The 16,365-nt window shown below is 42.1% G+C and overlaps 1 protein-coding gene across 6 annotated transcripts in view; it reads right to left on the bottom strand.

Moving 5' to 3' along the window:
- Nucleotides 1–16,133, bottom strand: part of vn (membrane-bound neuregulin protein vein) — a 43,413-nt gene extending 27,280 nt beyond the window's left edge. For 5 of the 6 annotated variants that reach the window (XR_015271807.1, XR_015271806.1, XR_015271805.1 and 2 more), the window contains exon 1: nucleotides 12,832–16,133. Coding sequence is in view for 3 of the 6 variants with exons in the window: in XM_020961326.2 (XP_020816985.2) it covers nucleotides 12,832–14,191 (1,360 nt within the window). In the remaining 3 variants the exon portion in view is untranslated. The remainder of the gene's footprint in view (nucleotides 1–12,831) is intronic. The other variant, XM_020961323.2, reaches the window with a different exon arrangement.
- Between the last annotated feature and the right edge of the window lie 232 nt (nucleotides 16,134–16,365).

Genomic DNA, 16,365 nt, shown 5'->3' on the forward strand with positions numbered 1-16,365 from the left:
TTTAGTTCATTTAAATAATCTTTACAGGAAGCTATGATATGATATGTAAAAGGAAATTATATACACAACTTTGAATAGGAAATTGGATATAGAAAATAATAAAAGTCCATAATTTAATGATGCTTTTCTAAGCTCACTTTCAGGAAACTTTTAAATATATGTACATTTTTGTTATAAAATAGTTTTATGTCATTAGTATTATACAAAGAGATCTAGAAACTAAATAACAACAAGCTCACACTATTAATATTCTTTATTTTTACTCTGATTTAAATTATATTGTATTACTTTTCATACAACGCTGACACTTTAAATTGACAAAATTAGAAATCATATAATTTATATATTTTTAACTTTACCCACCCATTTAAAATTAACCTTGATAAAGACTTTACTTGTTAAAAACTTCATTTCCCTGACATTGCTCATACGCACTGTTGCCCATGTGGCTTTGGTGCTCGCGCCGGGTGAGAGCGTGTCGAGCTAACTTTATGGTCTATGAAACGATCAAAAATTTCTATGCCATTCGGCTTAATTGCCAACCCAAAAGCGTGAAACAGTTATCAAATGCCGTTAACGATTTACTGCCACAAATGCGACTCCGACTGCGACTGCGAGTATTTTTCACCCAACCCACTGGATATGGAGGCAACGAGGCACGTGTCCGCTGGACTGCAACTTAATTGGCCTTAGGATCGCGTACTTAGGATCCGTTGCCAGTCTACCGACCAAGCAAATTCCTAATCAAAGTCGACGGCTTATCGGGTAACTAATATCTTTTCTCTTTGGCCTCAGGGCAGGGCAAGATGCAAATTGAATTGATGAGTCTTGCACAGCAAAAAATATATACGTCTAGTAAATGATTTTACAAGAAATAATATTTATGCCATACGAACTTGAGCTTATATATATTAATTTTAAAATTTAACATGTATTTTTCCTTTTAGAATTTTATAATTTTTGTTTTGTAATTAGTATGGTTATTATTTTGGTTCCGTGTGCCAGTGCATGCCTGAAATTATAGCACAAATAGCCAGAGTCCGGGGCCTGAAACAGGTGCCCAAGTCAGTTGGCAACACGTGCCCAGGGCGATGTGTTCACTGCCTCTTCTGTTGATGTTGCTGCCGCTTCTGCTTCTACTGCTGCTGCTGCTGCTGCTGCTGCAGCTAAATAATTACGTAATAAGTGGTTGGCAGGAGGCAGCAACAACGGGCAACAGGCACGCCAAGGAGCAGTCTCAGCCTCAGCCTCAGAGTCAGAGTCAGAAGGCCGACAATTGGCCGGCTGTCAGGCAAAGTATGCCAAGAATTTTGAGGGGAGAGCAAGGTGCCGCATGTGGCCAGTGCACTGGCCAGGTGAAAATGAACTGAGATGAGCTTGCAACCTGCTGCTGTTTGCTGCCTTCAAGTTAATCCAATAATTGAAAGCTAGTTGCCAGAATAATGAGGTGGCGTAAAAGCAGACATCAGATCCGGTATCTGTGTTGCCCCGATAAGTTGTAAACTAAGTTAAAGTTGGAGATTGTTAATCCTAAATGGAATAAGGTTGGAATATAAATACACTTAAAAGACTTCTACTAAAATAACATTTACTTATTGGATTAACCAGAAACCAACTAAAGACTTTTAAAAATGGATTTTTATAACATATACAAACTATTCATTGGAAAAATGTATACCCAATGTTTATTTATAAAAGAAACCCCTGGGGAATGTGTTCACAAAAACTTGCAATTGTATTGGAAAACATATTAAGTATAGAATTACTTTCTTTAATTGCTATTTATTATTGTAGAATGTATTAATTTTGATCGCATACCATATATTTTCGATATATTTAAGCAACTGGGGGAACCCCTTTCTTGCTGAGAGCAAAATGTTGCCAATGCTGCTGTGGCGTAGGCAACATGTTGCTGCAGCAACATTTGCCGCCATGAGCACACAATCAATAATCGCATCGATAAAGATCGTTAAACGAAATGTTTTTATTTCTGGCCACGACAATTGGCCGGGGCGAGCGGCATACATATGAGTTATGGCAACGTCCTCGTCCGAGTCCAGGTCCCTGCACCACCTCCTCCCTCCCTGCTCCCCCATAGCCAAGCGAAGCTCTCCTTCGTTCGCACGCCACACATGCGCAATGGCAATGGCTCACCTGACTGCGTCGTTTCCCCGCTCACCTGTTGTCCCGCTCTCTCTCTGTCTCACCCCCTTTTGGTGCGTCTGGCGCGTTGTGCGGTAAATACGCTTTATGGGCTCCCGACAACAACAACAACATCGGCTGCTCTATGCTAATTACGTCATGGGGACGACGCTTCGTACCTAATTTTGCATTGTGGGAACCGAAAACTGGAAATCCAAGGTGCGCGCCTGCCTCCCCTCTTGCATTTTCCAACAGCGGCAATAAAAAAAAATAAAGAAAAATAAAAAAAATGGGCATTGCTGTTGTTGGTGTTGCTGCAGCACCCAAACAAGCAACAAACAGCGGCAGCAACTGTTGCTGTTGCTATTTAAGCAAATGTGTCGCAGCCAAAGCCAAAGTCGCCGTTTTCTGTTGCTGTTGCTATTGCTGCACTTAAAACAAATGATTCTTTTAAATTTATAAATAATTTTTAATAAAAACAATAAGCATTTTTACTATGCTTTTAAATAAGTAGAATAGGAGACTGTTTTAATATAAGAAAATATATTAGAACAGCGTTTAGAAAGCATTTTCCGTATTATTTAAATTTATGGAACGTACAAAAAAGTACTTTTTCGTATACTTTATCCTTATTTCTTTATGAAATTTGAAGATTCTCAATGAAAGTTATATTTATAACATTATAGAGACTATATAAATTAAATTACATTTTACCATAAATAAGTACAATTTTCCCAAAGATTTAGAGGTTTTAATAAGAATTTGTTTGTAATTTACATATATATGTAATTCTATTTCTTCTAAAAAAAAAGTCTTCTATAATCCCCTTTTTCAGCTCAAATTTCATTAATATTTGTGATTTAGTTTTGTTTTGAGTGTGCCACTGGAATATCGACGACTTGGTTGTCGCATATAATGACTTTTTCGACTTGCAACTTCTTGTGGCTTTGCGCTTTTTTATGCTTTATGCGCTCGCTTTGGTCTCGTCGGCTGGTCAAGCATGTGGCGATGCTGATGTTGCTGCTGGTGGCCATTGGATAGTTTCTAGTTGCCTTCTTTGTTGCAGGAGGCAGCAGCAGCAGCAACAGCAGCAGCAGCAGCAACAGCGGCAAAAACAGTTGCTGTTTGTTTGCTGTGTGTGGCATGCAGCGACGACTACCTGGCCACTTGTTGCCGCTGTTGTTATGGCTGCTTGCTGGTGGCAAGCTGAAATCATTTTCATGTGTGTGAAAATATTTTGCAGCAGACCAGATGCCACAATTAATTGTGCATCATATTTTTATAAGTTTAAAAAATAATACTATTTAATTGATATTTTAAAAATTAAAGACAATTAGGCCTTCTACATTCTAAAATAGCAGAACAACTTCATGTTTGGGACGTATTTTTGAAGCTACTAAAAACATATTTTATTTAGTTTAAAAGCCTTCATTTTCATTTTCAGTTACTTAATATTTCCCAATGAAAAAGCAACTTAAAAACCCAAATAAAACGTCTCCAAAGACAGCAATTTACCAAACCAAAAAAACCTCCAGCTGCAACAAGTTGCTGTCAACTCAATTCTTGCACCCCATTTGACCATCAACAATGCAATAAAAAAATACAAAGAAAAAACTGGTAACAAAATATAAAGAAAAAAAACGTTTCAATTATGACGCATTATGTCAGGCACTCGCTGCTGTTTTCATTTTTAATGAAATATACTCATAAATGTCGTTAAGTGCTTTGCCAAATACGCAAGCGGGTAAAAAATGCGAATTAAATGCGCAAAAAAATTACTTTTAGACACATTTAAATACCATTTAAATAGCTTTTGGGGCACAAGGTGAGGCTGGAGTTTGGTGGCCACCACCACCACCAACCAGTGGCAGTGGCAGCAACAGCAACAGTGGCCATTCGAGAAGCTTGCCACAGCCGCCGAGCCACAAATTTGTTGCCAGCGGCGACGAATAAAATGCCTCACAAAAATGCTGCTAAAAATGCAACTCCAACTTGTCTGAGATGGCTAAGTGTATGTGCGAGTGTATATGGGTATTTATACCCAGGTGATTCCGAAACTTAAAGGTATATAGAGGTCTTATAAATATATGATATGAATCCTGGTCTTAAAAAGACTTATTACTATCAGAAAAACTCTTGAAAATTAACAAGAATTAATTGTATATAATTAAATAAGATGTTTCGTTTAAGGATTATTCCAAATAATAATAATTTATCTCAACTAATACCATATAAACCCATAAAAAGGACACTCGAACTAAGCAACTTTTGTTTATGCAAACTTGTATGCTGTTTGGCACTGCGTACCGGGTATTTCATAGTCGAGGACCTTGATCTCCGGCACTCGTTCTCGTTTTTCACTTGTGTATTTGTGTGTGTCTGAGAGCCAAACAAAGCTTGGGAACCAAAAAGGCCAACACGCGTCGGCCAAGTTAACGTGGCCAGTGGACAGTGGCCAGTGGGCAGGCGTGCGCGCTGACCGCCGGCAATTTCGATATAAAAATTTTGTTTTAGCACACGGCCACCTTGCCGGCCGGCGGAAATTCACAAAATAAAGAATACAGGGGGAAAAAAAGTATAAAGAGTATCGCCTCGGGCCTAGGGGGGGACCTTCAGGGGGCCAAATGGCTCCAGATTGGATGCAATTTGATGGTCGCTTCCGCCAATAACATACATTTCTCTTTTAAAAACCCTGCGTACATCATTTGTTTTTATTTTTCTGTTTTTCACTGTTGTTTTGAAGGCAGCCGGCAGGAATGTGGAATTTCCGCCGCTAAGCGCTTGGGAAATCCCTGAGAGCTCACGCCAAGTGACGAATTCCTCATAAGGACAATGGCCAGAGGTCAAAAAGGGAATTTCCGGCCAGACATGTGGCCCAGTCTGCCCGTGTTACCTGTTTCCCTGTCGCAAAAACCTGACTCCGAGGGCCAGGTCTCAGATTAGTCCACTTTCCCACGCAGGTACTGCAAGGCCATACTATCTACAGCGCTTCTAATAAATTCCATAAAAGAGTTGTTAGCTGATTATTATTGAGCCAACATCGCATCGAAAGGCGATGGGATTAAGCCATCCGCCGTTCATCGGAGGCAAACAACAACTTCATGCGATTATGAGCGGGAAATGGACTAAATCGTCAGCTAAAAAGAAAATATGGCCCCACAGCAGCAGGGGGGCAGAATTCAGAGGTTGGGGACTTTAAACTGGCTGCATAAACGCACAGAGAAAAAGGGGTACTCTAATTAAGACTTTGCAAATTGATTGGAATTTCTTTTAAAATCATAAGATACTTTCTACAGTTTGTAAAGATCTTGCATTATTTCTCTTCTATTCCTTGCATTTCTAACTAGATATATCAATCCATGAATTGCTGAATATTTTCGAGATACTATATAGTATGATGGGTACCCAATTTTCCCGCAGTGCACACATGTGGTCGATATCAAAGGCAAATTTTTCAACTTGCCAGGCTGAGGAGCTGGCAGAAGGCAGACAGAGCAATCCGGCGATCCAACGATCCAAAGATCCGACGACGACGACGACGACGAGGAGGAGGACGACTACCGAGATGGCTTGCAATTTGATGCAGGGTGCTGCAGGAGGAGGAGGAGGAGGACAGGGGTGACAGACAGTTTAATATACGGAGGCTGAGGAATGGCAGGGATACCCGCAATCGAGGAGGTGTTGCTGCCACTGAAGTAGATAGATGAGCAGACGCTCCAGCTCCGCTGGCATGTGGAATTATTAATGTTTGATGTAATTAATGCGTAATTAAGATGGCCAGTCGCGGAAAGGACAGCACGGAGCAATGATCGTGAACTCGAGGCAGAGCATAGCATCGTTTCACTTGGTCATAGTAAATATATAATAGCTTCGACTAGCCTAGTTTTCCTCCCAGTCTCTCTCGAAGTGAAATCCCAAACTAGGTGGAAACAATTTTCGACCACTCCGCCCACCGTTTTGGAGCTGAGAGTTCGGAGTTCAAAGCGCTGGAGCCGCCAACGCAAAGTTAAAGTCGGTATTCCGGTATGCGACGTGTGCTCCCAGCCAACCATTAGCTGTGAAAATGATCCATGGGAAACTAATAATGAGTCCAAGCTCCGCACCGAAATGACTTTTCAAATATCAATCAATTTCAATATCTATCTTCTCAGCTTCGGTCTTGACTTCGACCTGACCATTAATCTTGGCCGCGTGCGCAACTGTTGAAGTTTTGTTTTTGTGGAGCAGAAGGTGGCCGAGGGCAGTGCGATTATGCGGGCAGAAATTAACAGCCAGCCAAAACAATTAGTCCGTCCAAAAACATCTCTTATCATTTATCTTTTTTCAGTTTTTTGTTTTTGCAGCATGTATTTACGAATGGCTTTGGCGTTTTTGGAATGTGCCGCAAGTGCCGCGAAAATTAACGCAAATGCTTAATGGCTAATTGAGCTGAAGTCTTGGGAGTTTTTTTCATTATTTTAACATGGGGTATATTAGCTTGATCAGTGATTAAGGGGAGGTTTAAAGTTGAGCTATTTGAAGTGGTAAATATCTAAGATTGGACAGAGCTAAAGACTAATATCTCGTAAGATGAGTTGTATTTCCAAAGAAATATCTAAGTTGAAATCATTACCGAGGTCTAAATGCTGTGATATTATTTCTCTTTTAAATATCATTGTAATAAATTAAATTGTAACTATTGAAGTTTGGTGATTTTATTGAAATTAATTTAAAAATCTACATTATTTGGGATTCATTCAAATTTTCTCCTCTTCTAAAAGTCTGAATAATCTGAAACTTGAGTTTAACTTAGGAAAATACCTAAGCTAAAGGGTAGTAAAGTAGTTTCTGCGAAAGCACCTTTACCCTGCTTAATAATCAACCATTTATAGCAGAGTATCTAGCAGTCGCCTTGCCCTACTTTAGGTTCCAATCGGTTGCTTGAGGAAGCGCCACCTGTGGGGCGTTCGGCAAGAGCCTTTGATATCGCGCCGACATAGATCTTGGGATCTGAACCCATTGATGAGATGAGAGGTTCCCTGAGTGGAACCATGAATGCCGGGCGTTTTATCCATTTCACTGGGACTGGGACTGGGACTGGGCCTGGTGGCAATCAGATTATGTCACATCCGCTCAAACGGATTGCCAGTTGGCGGAACAGAGGGGTCCATTGATCGTTGGGTTCCGTTCTCGTATCTGGCCAAGATTGCTCCATTAGCGCCCCGGTTGCTGATGCTGCTGCTGCAACCGAATGCAAATTGCAGGCAGGGCTAACGAGCAGTGGATTTTCTCGCTGCTTTATTTTCCGAATTCATTTTCTGGTAGGGGGGTTCTTTGCATTTTCGCTTCTGATTTTCTGTATTTTGGTTTTTTGTTTTTGGCAAAGCCTATGGCGGCCAAGATGTCTTCCTACTCTCGAATGAAATGGCTTTCAGCTGCGTGATGTTGTTGCTTCTGATGTTGTTGATGTTGCTGCTGCTGCTGCTGCTGCTGGTGCTGTTGCTGATGTTGTTGCCGCTGTCGGCGCGGCCAGAAATAGCATAAAACTCATAAACGAGGCAAGCGAGTCGAGTCGCGAGGCAAGGCAAGGAAACATGGCATGCCATTTGAAAATTTCATTTCGTTATAATTTTCTATTTCCCGCATGCCAAACGGCCCGCCAGGCAAGTCCCAAAGGGGCCCCTACACTTGACGAAAATGTTAGCGAATGGCCCTTAATAAATAACGGAGTGACCCTAAGGCTGTTCTAGCCCTCATACTAAATAGTTCTAATTACTGCACTAAACCTAATCATATTGGGATTTCCGTAAAGATGAATTACTAATTAATTTCTTAATTGTTTTAATGCAACATTTTCCCTAAGCTAAGAAACTGTTTCTTCGAGTGCATTCAGCCAAAGGGGTTGAGGGGCAGGGCTGAGACAACCTCCCCTTTGCACTTACTACCTAAACGAACCAAGGTTCGTCGTCTAGCGCCGCCATTCATACTTAATTACCAAAAAATAAAACAAAAAATAGGAAGAGAGGAAAAATAAACGGCAGCAATCACAGGCCAAAAACAAACGGCGGCAAACGAAAAGTTGTCTCTTCTCTGGCGTGACGCTAAATGAGCCCCCCACCCACAGCCACCACCGCACCACCTTTCCGTTCCTCCTCCTTCTGGTCTGTGGAAAATCTTATGACCAGGCCAGGTAGACCAGACAGACACCTCCCCCGAAATACGAAAAAAAAAAACACAAAAATGAAAAGCGGCGAAAAAAGATGAGACAAGATGAGATGGGCTGGGAAATGATGAATTGTGGGTGCCGTTGGGTAAGTTTGTCGCTTCCACTCGTAGGCGTTGACCTAAATATGCAAACTGCGCTGTGTTGTCGACGTCGTCGTCGTTGTCGTTGTCATCGCTGCCGGTGCAGAGCATTTTCCGCTCCGGCAGCGGTTTTCTTTCTGTTTTGTAATCTTGCTTGCCAAACAGATTCTCTCATTTCCATACCCATACCCATACCCTAACCATTTCCATTTCCCACTTCCATTTCCCATTTTCAAACAACAAGCAACAAGTGCAACTGGAGATCAGAAACCCAGAAGAGAAACCTAAACCCTACCAAGTTATCCAATCGCAGCTGTCAAGGTTCTCTGCGGGGTTTTCCATAGTATAATCGCTACACAGGTATTGCTTTTGCTCAATGAAAAATCTTTTCGAGATTATTAGTGCTTTGGCAAGGTGACAAAATAGAAACCGCAGAAAAAATTAATATTCAATGCTGCGTGCAATACAAGTGACAAATAATTATATAATAGAAAGGTGTACTGTGTACTTGTATCTAAATAAATCATGTTATTTTAAAGACTATATCTTTCGAGATCAATTTACATGTTGTTGCAGATAGTGATATCTTTATTTACATATTGAAATGGGGGTTTGATATTGTATATTTTATCATACTCAACAATACCTATTGTTTTTATAAAAAGAGATATATTTTGAGAAAACTAGAAATCAATTTGTATATAGAAATATAACACAATGAACAGTATAGTTAATAAAGATATTTAAAACAGTAAGAAAGGACAAGGATAAGGAAAATATGGATAAATATCAATTCAGGGAATTCGAATGATTTACGGTTAATTATGAATGATATCCGATTCGATCATATAAATCAATAGCAAACCGAAAGAGTAAATAAACTTCGGTGTCCTTAAGTAAGTTTTCTTTCTTGTTACTAAGAGCTTTTTGAAATCATATTAATTATATATTGCTTTCTTTTTCAGAAACCAAGTTCTTATTAAATAGGATCTGCTTAAGCTGCTTAATGCTTAAACCCTTTAGTCACTAGATTTAGTTTTGCTTCAAGGTTTGCCCTAATTTTGGACATCTCTGCAGTATAATAAAATATAAATTCACATTTTTGCAACAAACCAAAGTAACTTAATTTCTTAATTTTACGATATCCAATCACAATATAACATAGTAGTAGTATAGCCATGAATAATACCCATATATAATTAATATTTCGTTATGTCAGCCCTCTGCCAGTTTGTCTCCGCTTTTCGGACAAACAAATATCGGGGGCAACAAACAAAAATATCGGGAGCCATTCGACCTGCTGATTCTGCTCTCGGATTTGGACTTCTGCTAGATCAAATCATGTTTTATGAGCAGCTAATTTACTTAACACCTCGGCAACAACAATAGCGAGGAGGAGAAGCAACTGTGGAGTAGCCCGCAGTCAAAATACAAAAGATGTGACTTTTATTTATTTTTCACATGGCCTTTTCTTTGTTTTTTCTTGTTTGGTTTTGGTTTGACTTCTTTTTTTGTACTTTTTCGCATATTCAAGTCACACTTTTGGACAGAGAGCGGTGGGGGAATAAGTATGGGATGTTAGCGACTGACGGTCACGGCGTGGGTGTAAATTGGGCATAAAATGCGACCAGTTAATTCATGATACTACCGATTCAGTCAGGTTCGAAGGCATTTTAATTGGTTTCAAGCAGCGAGCTGCTGCTGCTGCTGCTGCTGCGTCGTCACACGGGGCGTATGAATAATAAAATCCCAGCTACCCCCACACCGCCATATTCCATCCACAAATAGTTCAGGTTGCAGAATAACCGATCCGATTCAGATTTTGCTTGATTGATCTCTCCAACACGATTCGATGCCATTTGTGGCCTTTGATTGGGCTGAGACTTTAACGATCGCTGCTGACGATCGGGAGTTTTATAGCTCGATATGTAAATTGAGTTATTTCCCAAAAAAAACAGAGACGTCGAAGAAATTGGCAAAGTGAAAGGAAAGGAGTTGACAGATTTCTGCACGTCTGTGTGGGTGGATTGATTAGTATGCATTTCGATGAGTAATCGCTTTTTTTAGCGATCGATCGATCGATGGATCCATTGATTCCCAGGCATTTGCTGTGTTCGCAGTCAAAATAAATCAGTCGGGGGAGCAAAAAGTAAATATCCTGTTAATGCTATATGTTGTTCATTGAGCACATAGGAGAAGGAGAAGGAGATGGAAGCGAGGGTCGAAAGTAAATAAACACAAGATAATAAAGCCGAAACAAAGAGTGCGAGAGCGGGCGGAATTATGCGGAGAACAGCTGATTGCAGCTGATTTCATATCGGAATCGGAGTCCGGGAGTCGATCCCAAAAAAAAGGGTTGGGTTGGGTTGGGTTCTCTCTCCGCCCCCCTTTTTTTCTTTCATTCTCTCTCTCTCTCTGTGTGCGAGATCCATGACGAAAGAAGAAGCAGAAGCAGAAGCCAAAGGAGCGATGTGCGGAGAGAGAGAGAAATGAATTAAAAATCTAATTGCGCCCGCGATAAAACAAAGCACAAAAATCCAAGAGGGAGAAGACAATAAAAACAACAACAAAACAAAATAAATAAAAAGAAAAGCAAAGGCAAAAAAGAAAAAATGAAAAACAAGGCAAAAGAAAGGCAAAGGCAAAGGCGAAGGCGGGGGCGGGGTCGGGTGATCGCACTTAGTCGCATTACAGACGCAAAACTCCATGAACCGCAACGCAAGAATAATTACAACAACAAACATAGCAATACACTGAACAAAAACTCAATATTATATTACAATATAAGTCTGAGTAGGATATCCTATTCTCAATGATACTAAAAAATCTTCTTGAATAACAATCAAATTGCAAAAAAATCTAAAGCTGGAGAGGATGATATTGCTTCTTTGAATATTAATGTTATTTAGAAGATACATTTAAATATAATATAAATTAACGAAAATTAGTAATTAGTAAATAGTAACTAATAACTGCTAACTTGTAATTCATAATGAGTTACTATGTTATTAGTAATTACTAACTTCTTAGTCTCGACTCTTTTCTCATCCATTTTTAGTATGCATCATTAATTTCACTCTAGATTTATCATCTTCCGATAAAAATTTCTCTGTGTGCACAACAATATCAGAGAAGATAGAACCATAGGGTTGCCAACCACAAAGGTCGAATGCAGACTGCAACAACAATACGAATAAGCAACGATGACGATGACGATGTGAGTTAAAGTTGGAGCTAAAAAGACTGGCGAGCAGAAATGAGTTTTCAAAGTTTTTCCAACTTCTTGGGGGAGAGAAGTTAATGCGAATTTAATTAAAATGTGCAACTAGCAACAGGCAGCAACATCAGCTGCAGCAGCAGCAGCAGCAACTGTGGCACAGCGGCGGCAATAATAAATTCTAGATGTGAGCATTTTTGTTGTTGCCTCAGCAACAACCAAATTGAGGAGGGCACACGAAGAATCCAGGCGGGAAGAATTCGTATGCGAATTCGGACCCAAAGAAGAGAGTGAGAGACCGGGCCTAGACTTGCAGCAGCAGCAGCAACAACAACAAATTGCACAGGCGCATGCGCAACGTTTGCATGTGTGTTTGTGCGAGTGTATTGCATAAAATTATTTCGGTCTGGTGAATATTAGCAGAGCGTGAAGTTGGCAAATAAGAAATTCAGCTGCACACAAAAAAAAAGCCAGCTAAATTTCATTAAACAACAACGGGAGAGAAAGAGAGGCTGAAGAGCTCGGAGAAAGAGGCAGCTGCTGGTTGCAACTGAAAAAGAAAAGAGGAAAAGAGTTGCAGGCAAAGAAAGAAAGGTCTTGGGGGGAGAGAGATATGGCCAGAGAAAGGGTGCCGCCACAAGTCAAGGAGATTTTCGCCAAACTAAAAACAAAACATATGTATTTCTCTCAAAAGCTATGAAATAGGTTCAACGATCGAACCAATTATGTAAGAGAAAAATGGACCAAACCCACGACTGGAAAGCTCTTTAAAATTATTCAACAATAAACTACTGCATCTTGTATGTTTTCTTCTCTCACTATTTTCCATTTACAACCAACAATTAAGTTCAATGTTTTACAGCTTCCATGTTAGTTTCCGGTAATTCAGGGAAGATAAGATAAGTTAAGATCATAGACGTAAGAAGTATAGTAAAATTTCCAATAAAATCATCTTCGTTAACGGAAAAGTCTGGCAATATTGTTGAATTTCTTAATAAAATCTTGAATTACTTAGATCACAAAGATCTACTAAGATCTCTCATCTAAATACATATCGAATTATCCTTTCCCATACTTTTCTTGGTGAAAACCTTAAATTTCAAATTAATAATCCCTTATAACCCTTTCTCGTTTTCCCATAATTATTCTCAATATTTAAAGAGGTGTAAAAATTGAAATCCACTCACCATAATTGTCGCTCACAGCCATTTTGACCGCTTCCATCACCGAGTGCGAGGCTCGCATGGGCTGGCCGAGGATGGTAAAGTTGCCCGGATTCGTCTGCTGGGCAAAGACCATGTACTCTATACTCGTGGCCTGCTGCAGATCATTGCCGGAGCGGAGCACTCCACGCGGACGCAGCTTCTCCCTGTAGATGTCACATTCGCCGCTGTTGTTTCGCACCGTAAACTGCAACCGAACGAGTGTCGGCAGCTGAAGGCCACGCTGTTGCTTGTACACCTCCACGACCTTCATCGAGGCCGAGAAGTTGAGCCGCCGGTCGGCGGACATCGACTTGAAGACACCCTTGAAAACGGTGGGCGCCGCATAGGCCAGCTGGGCAGGATCCCGGGCTGAGCAATAGCGATCGGATCGCTGGCGTCCCCGGTGCTTTCGCTGGTGCTTCCGTCGTTGCGGATGCTCCTGATGCCTGTTCGGGCGCTGCTCCTTCCTTTGCTGCTGCCTCAGGCGGCGATTCTCCCGCTTGTCCGCCTGCAGCTCCTTTCGGTGGCCATTGGGGCGACGCTGGTTCTGACCATCACGCCGGTTGCGCGCCGCCTGCTCCGGATTGCGCTCAATCTGTTCCTGCTGCTGGTGCTCCTCCTCCTCCGGCACCTCGAAGGACTCTATGTAGTAGCTCTGCACCGCTCTCCGGCTGTAGTTGCTCGCAGGATGCGCGAAGCTGCTTGTTGCAGCTGGCAGCTGTGTGGGCTGTATGTGACGACGCATCTTATTGCTCGTCGCCGCCGCCGCCGCGCTGGGCAGGCCATTGTATAATAAATTATTATATATTTGACTATTGATTAACGTATTTGGAACTTTTTTCTGTGGCACGGCAGCAACATGTTGCTGAAGTGGCTCTTGTTGCTGCTGCTGCTGCTGTTGCTGCTGATTGGCTGCACTGCTGCCGGCATCGAATACTGTGGCTGGCTCTAACTTAAGATTGCTACGGCTACTAAGACTATTGCTGGTGCGGCTGAGCAGCCTACTTAAGATATTGTTGCTGTTGCTGTCGATGTTGCTACCGCTTTCACTGCTGCTGCTGCTGCTGCTGCTACCGCTGGTGATGCTGATGCTACCGCCATCATTATCCGTACTCAGTGGTATATAGTAGCTGCTTTCTTCGGCACTGCCTTCCCATAATAATCGCGCTGCTGGTAGCTGCCGCTGCTGCTGCTGCTGCTGTTGCTGCTGCATCGCCGTCGCCGTCGCAGCGGCCGACACACCTGTGATCAGTAGCAACATGTAGCTGATAATTAGCAATATCAATGGCATTCGTTGCTTTTTTGTTTTCAGACTCCATTTGCGCAAATGTTGCGCATACATGGCGTCCTCCAAAGTTGTTGCTGCTATTGCCCCGACTTTATTTACAAAATCTCTCGGTTCTACGAGTAATGGTTGCCGCTGCTGCTGCTGCTGCTGCGTGTTGCTGCTGCGTATTGCTGCTGCTGCTGCTGCTGCTGGGTTGTCCTTTATTGTTTTAATGGTGACAAATATCGTAGTCGCTGCCACGTCGTTGTGCCTTGTCGTATTTTCGTTTATCCTGCAAATACTTTCGATAGTTTCGTAGCATTTTGAGCGACAGCAGGGATCGAGAGAGAAAGAGGTCTATTTTCGCGCACTGTATGTCTAGCATTAATTGATTTTAACACTCTGGCTGCTGCATTAGTTGCTGTTGCTGCTGCGTTTGCTGTCGTAGCTGCTGCTGCTGTTGCTTGTGCTGGTGACTCATCTTTGTTGTTATCTTTCGCTAAATTCGCTGCGTTTCACGCACGACCACGCCCCGCTGCACGCCCCCAAAAGAAAATTCGGACGGGCCTAAGGTCGCGTGGCGTTTGATTTTTTTATATATATATATATATTTTTTTTTTTTGCTTCCCCCACACTTTTTTCCGGAGCGTTTTTCTTTCGCGACGTTTTTCACGCGCGCGCGATATATCGGTTCGGTTCGGTTCGGTTTTCCGTGCTCTCGGTAATCTTCGGATGCGGACTCGGATGGGGGGCTCGGGTTCGGCTCTAGCTTCGGCTGCCTGATCGGTCGTGTGCGTTTTTGGGGGCTGATGCCGCCGCTGCCGCCGCCGCTGCCGATGCTGTTGTAATTGTAATCCTCGCCAGGCGGCAGAGATATACGATAATGTTTGTCTGGCCTGGCCGTATACGCGATCTGCCGACTATATAGCCGTAGTCGCACTCGCAGTCGCAGTCGCAGTCGTAGTCGTAGTCGCAGCCGTAGTCTGATTCACTGGCGACGACGATGGGTACGAGTGTTTTCTGGCACACTCACTCACTCACACACACCGCGGATACTACGGATCGTCTCTGATCTCTGATGACGATGATGATGGTGATGATGATGTGCGATATAGTGATATAGCAGACACGGACACACACGTATCTCTCGGATACGGACACACGGACACGGCCACGGCACACACACAAGCAGCACACACGTCTTCTAATTTTAGACAAAAGTAATTATAAAAGAAAAAACAGAGCAGAGTGCGCCGCGTATATATATATATCTCAAATATATATATATATATATATCTTCTACTTTGGCTAGATATATATGTATGCACACATCTGCCACGGTGTGTGTGTTTTATATAGAAAAGTCGTCGCAACAGTCGGCTCTAGATATATACTATATATCGTGTATATATAAATTTATTACGTGTATATTGAAGGCACACACACACACTATAACACCCGCGATCGTTTTTGTTTTATATATCTGCGCGGTGCAGACAGAAGTTGTTGCTTCTTCAGGATGCTGCTGCTGCTGATGATGATGATGATAATGATGCTGCTGCTCCGGCTGTTGTATTGTTGTTGTTTTTCCGCAAAGTTTTAATTCACAATTACTCCGGCGCTTTTTCGCTTTTCTTTTCGCACGCCCGCGAACGAAATCGAAAGTCCTTTCACACGGATCCCGATCGATCGATGGTTTGCTGCTGCTGGGGTTCGATTTGTTTCGATTTTTGTTCGGTGGGTTTAACGTCACTTTATGGGGCTTGTTACTGTTACTCCAGCTGATGAAATTCGCTATTTTATTTAGCTTTTTATTCAAGAATTTCCAAAATATTCGAAAACAATTTCACTGACTGAATATTCACTGAAATCTCACTGGTCTGCGGCGATCTCTTGTGTTTCAACGCCCTCCGAGTGTGTCTCTGAACACTGGTAATTTTTGGCTATTTATTTATTTATTTATTTGCTGTTTAAGCCGAATTTAACGCGCCCGTTGCCGTCGAATGGTTTCGGCGGAGTGATTGTGTTCGCTGGTTTTAACTCACGCAGCGGCGCTTCGGGCGCCATTCGTCTGCCTTCGCCGGCGTTCGGCTGCGCTCGGCCGCATTCGGCTCGGCTTCGACTCAGTTCGGTCTCTCTCTGTTTTGCTCCCATTGAGAGTTTTCTCTTGGAAATTTTCTCAAATTGCGGCAGCGGCGGTTTTCTCTCAACCATTTTCTCAGCCCTCGCGAGTTTTCTCTCAAAAATTG

This window comes from Drosophila serrata, unplaced genomic scaffold (genome assembly GCF_035046125.1).
Source record: "Drosophila serrata isolate PLE 108 unplaced genomic scaffold, ASM3504612v1 contig_272, whole genome shotgun sequence".
NCBI lineage: Eukaryota > Metazoa > Arthropoda > Insecta > Diptera > Drosophilidae > Drosophila > Drosophila serrata.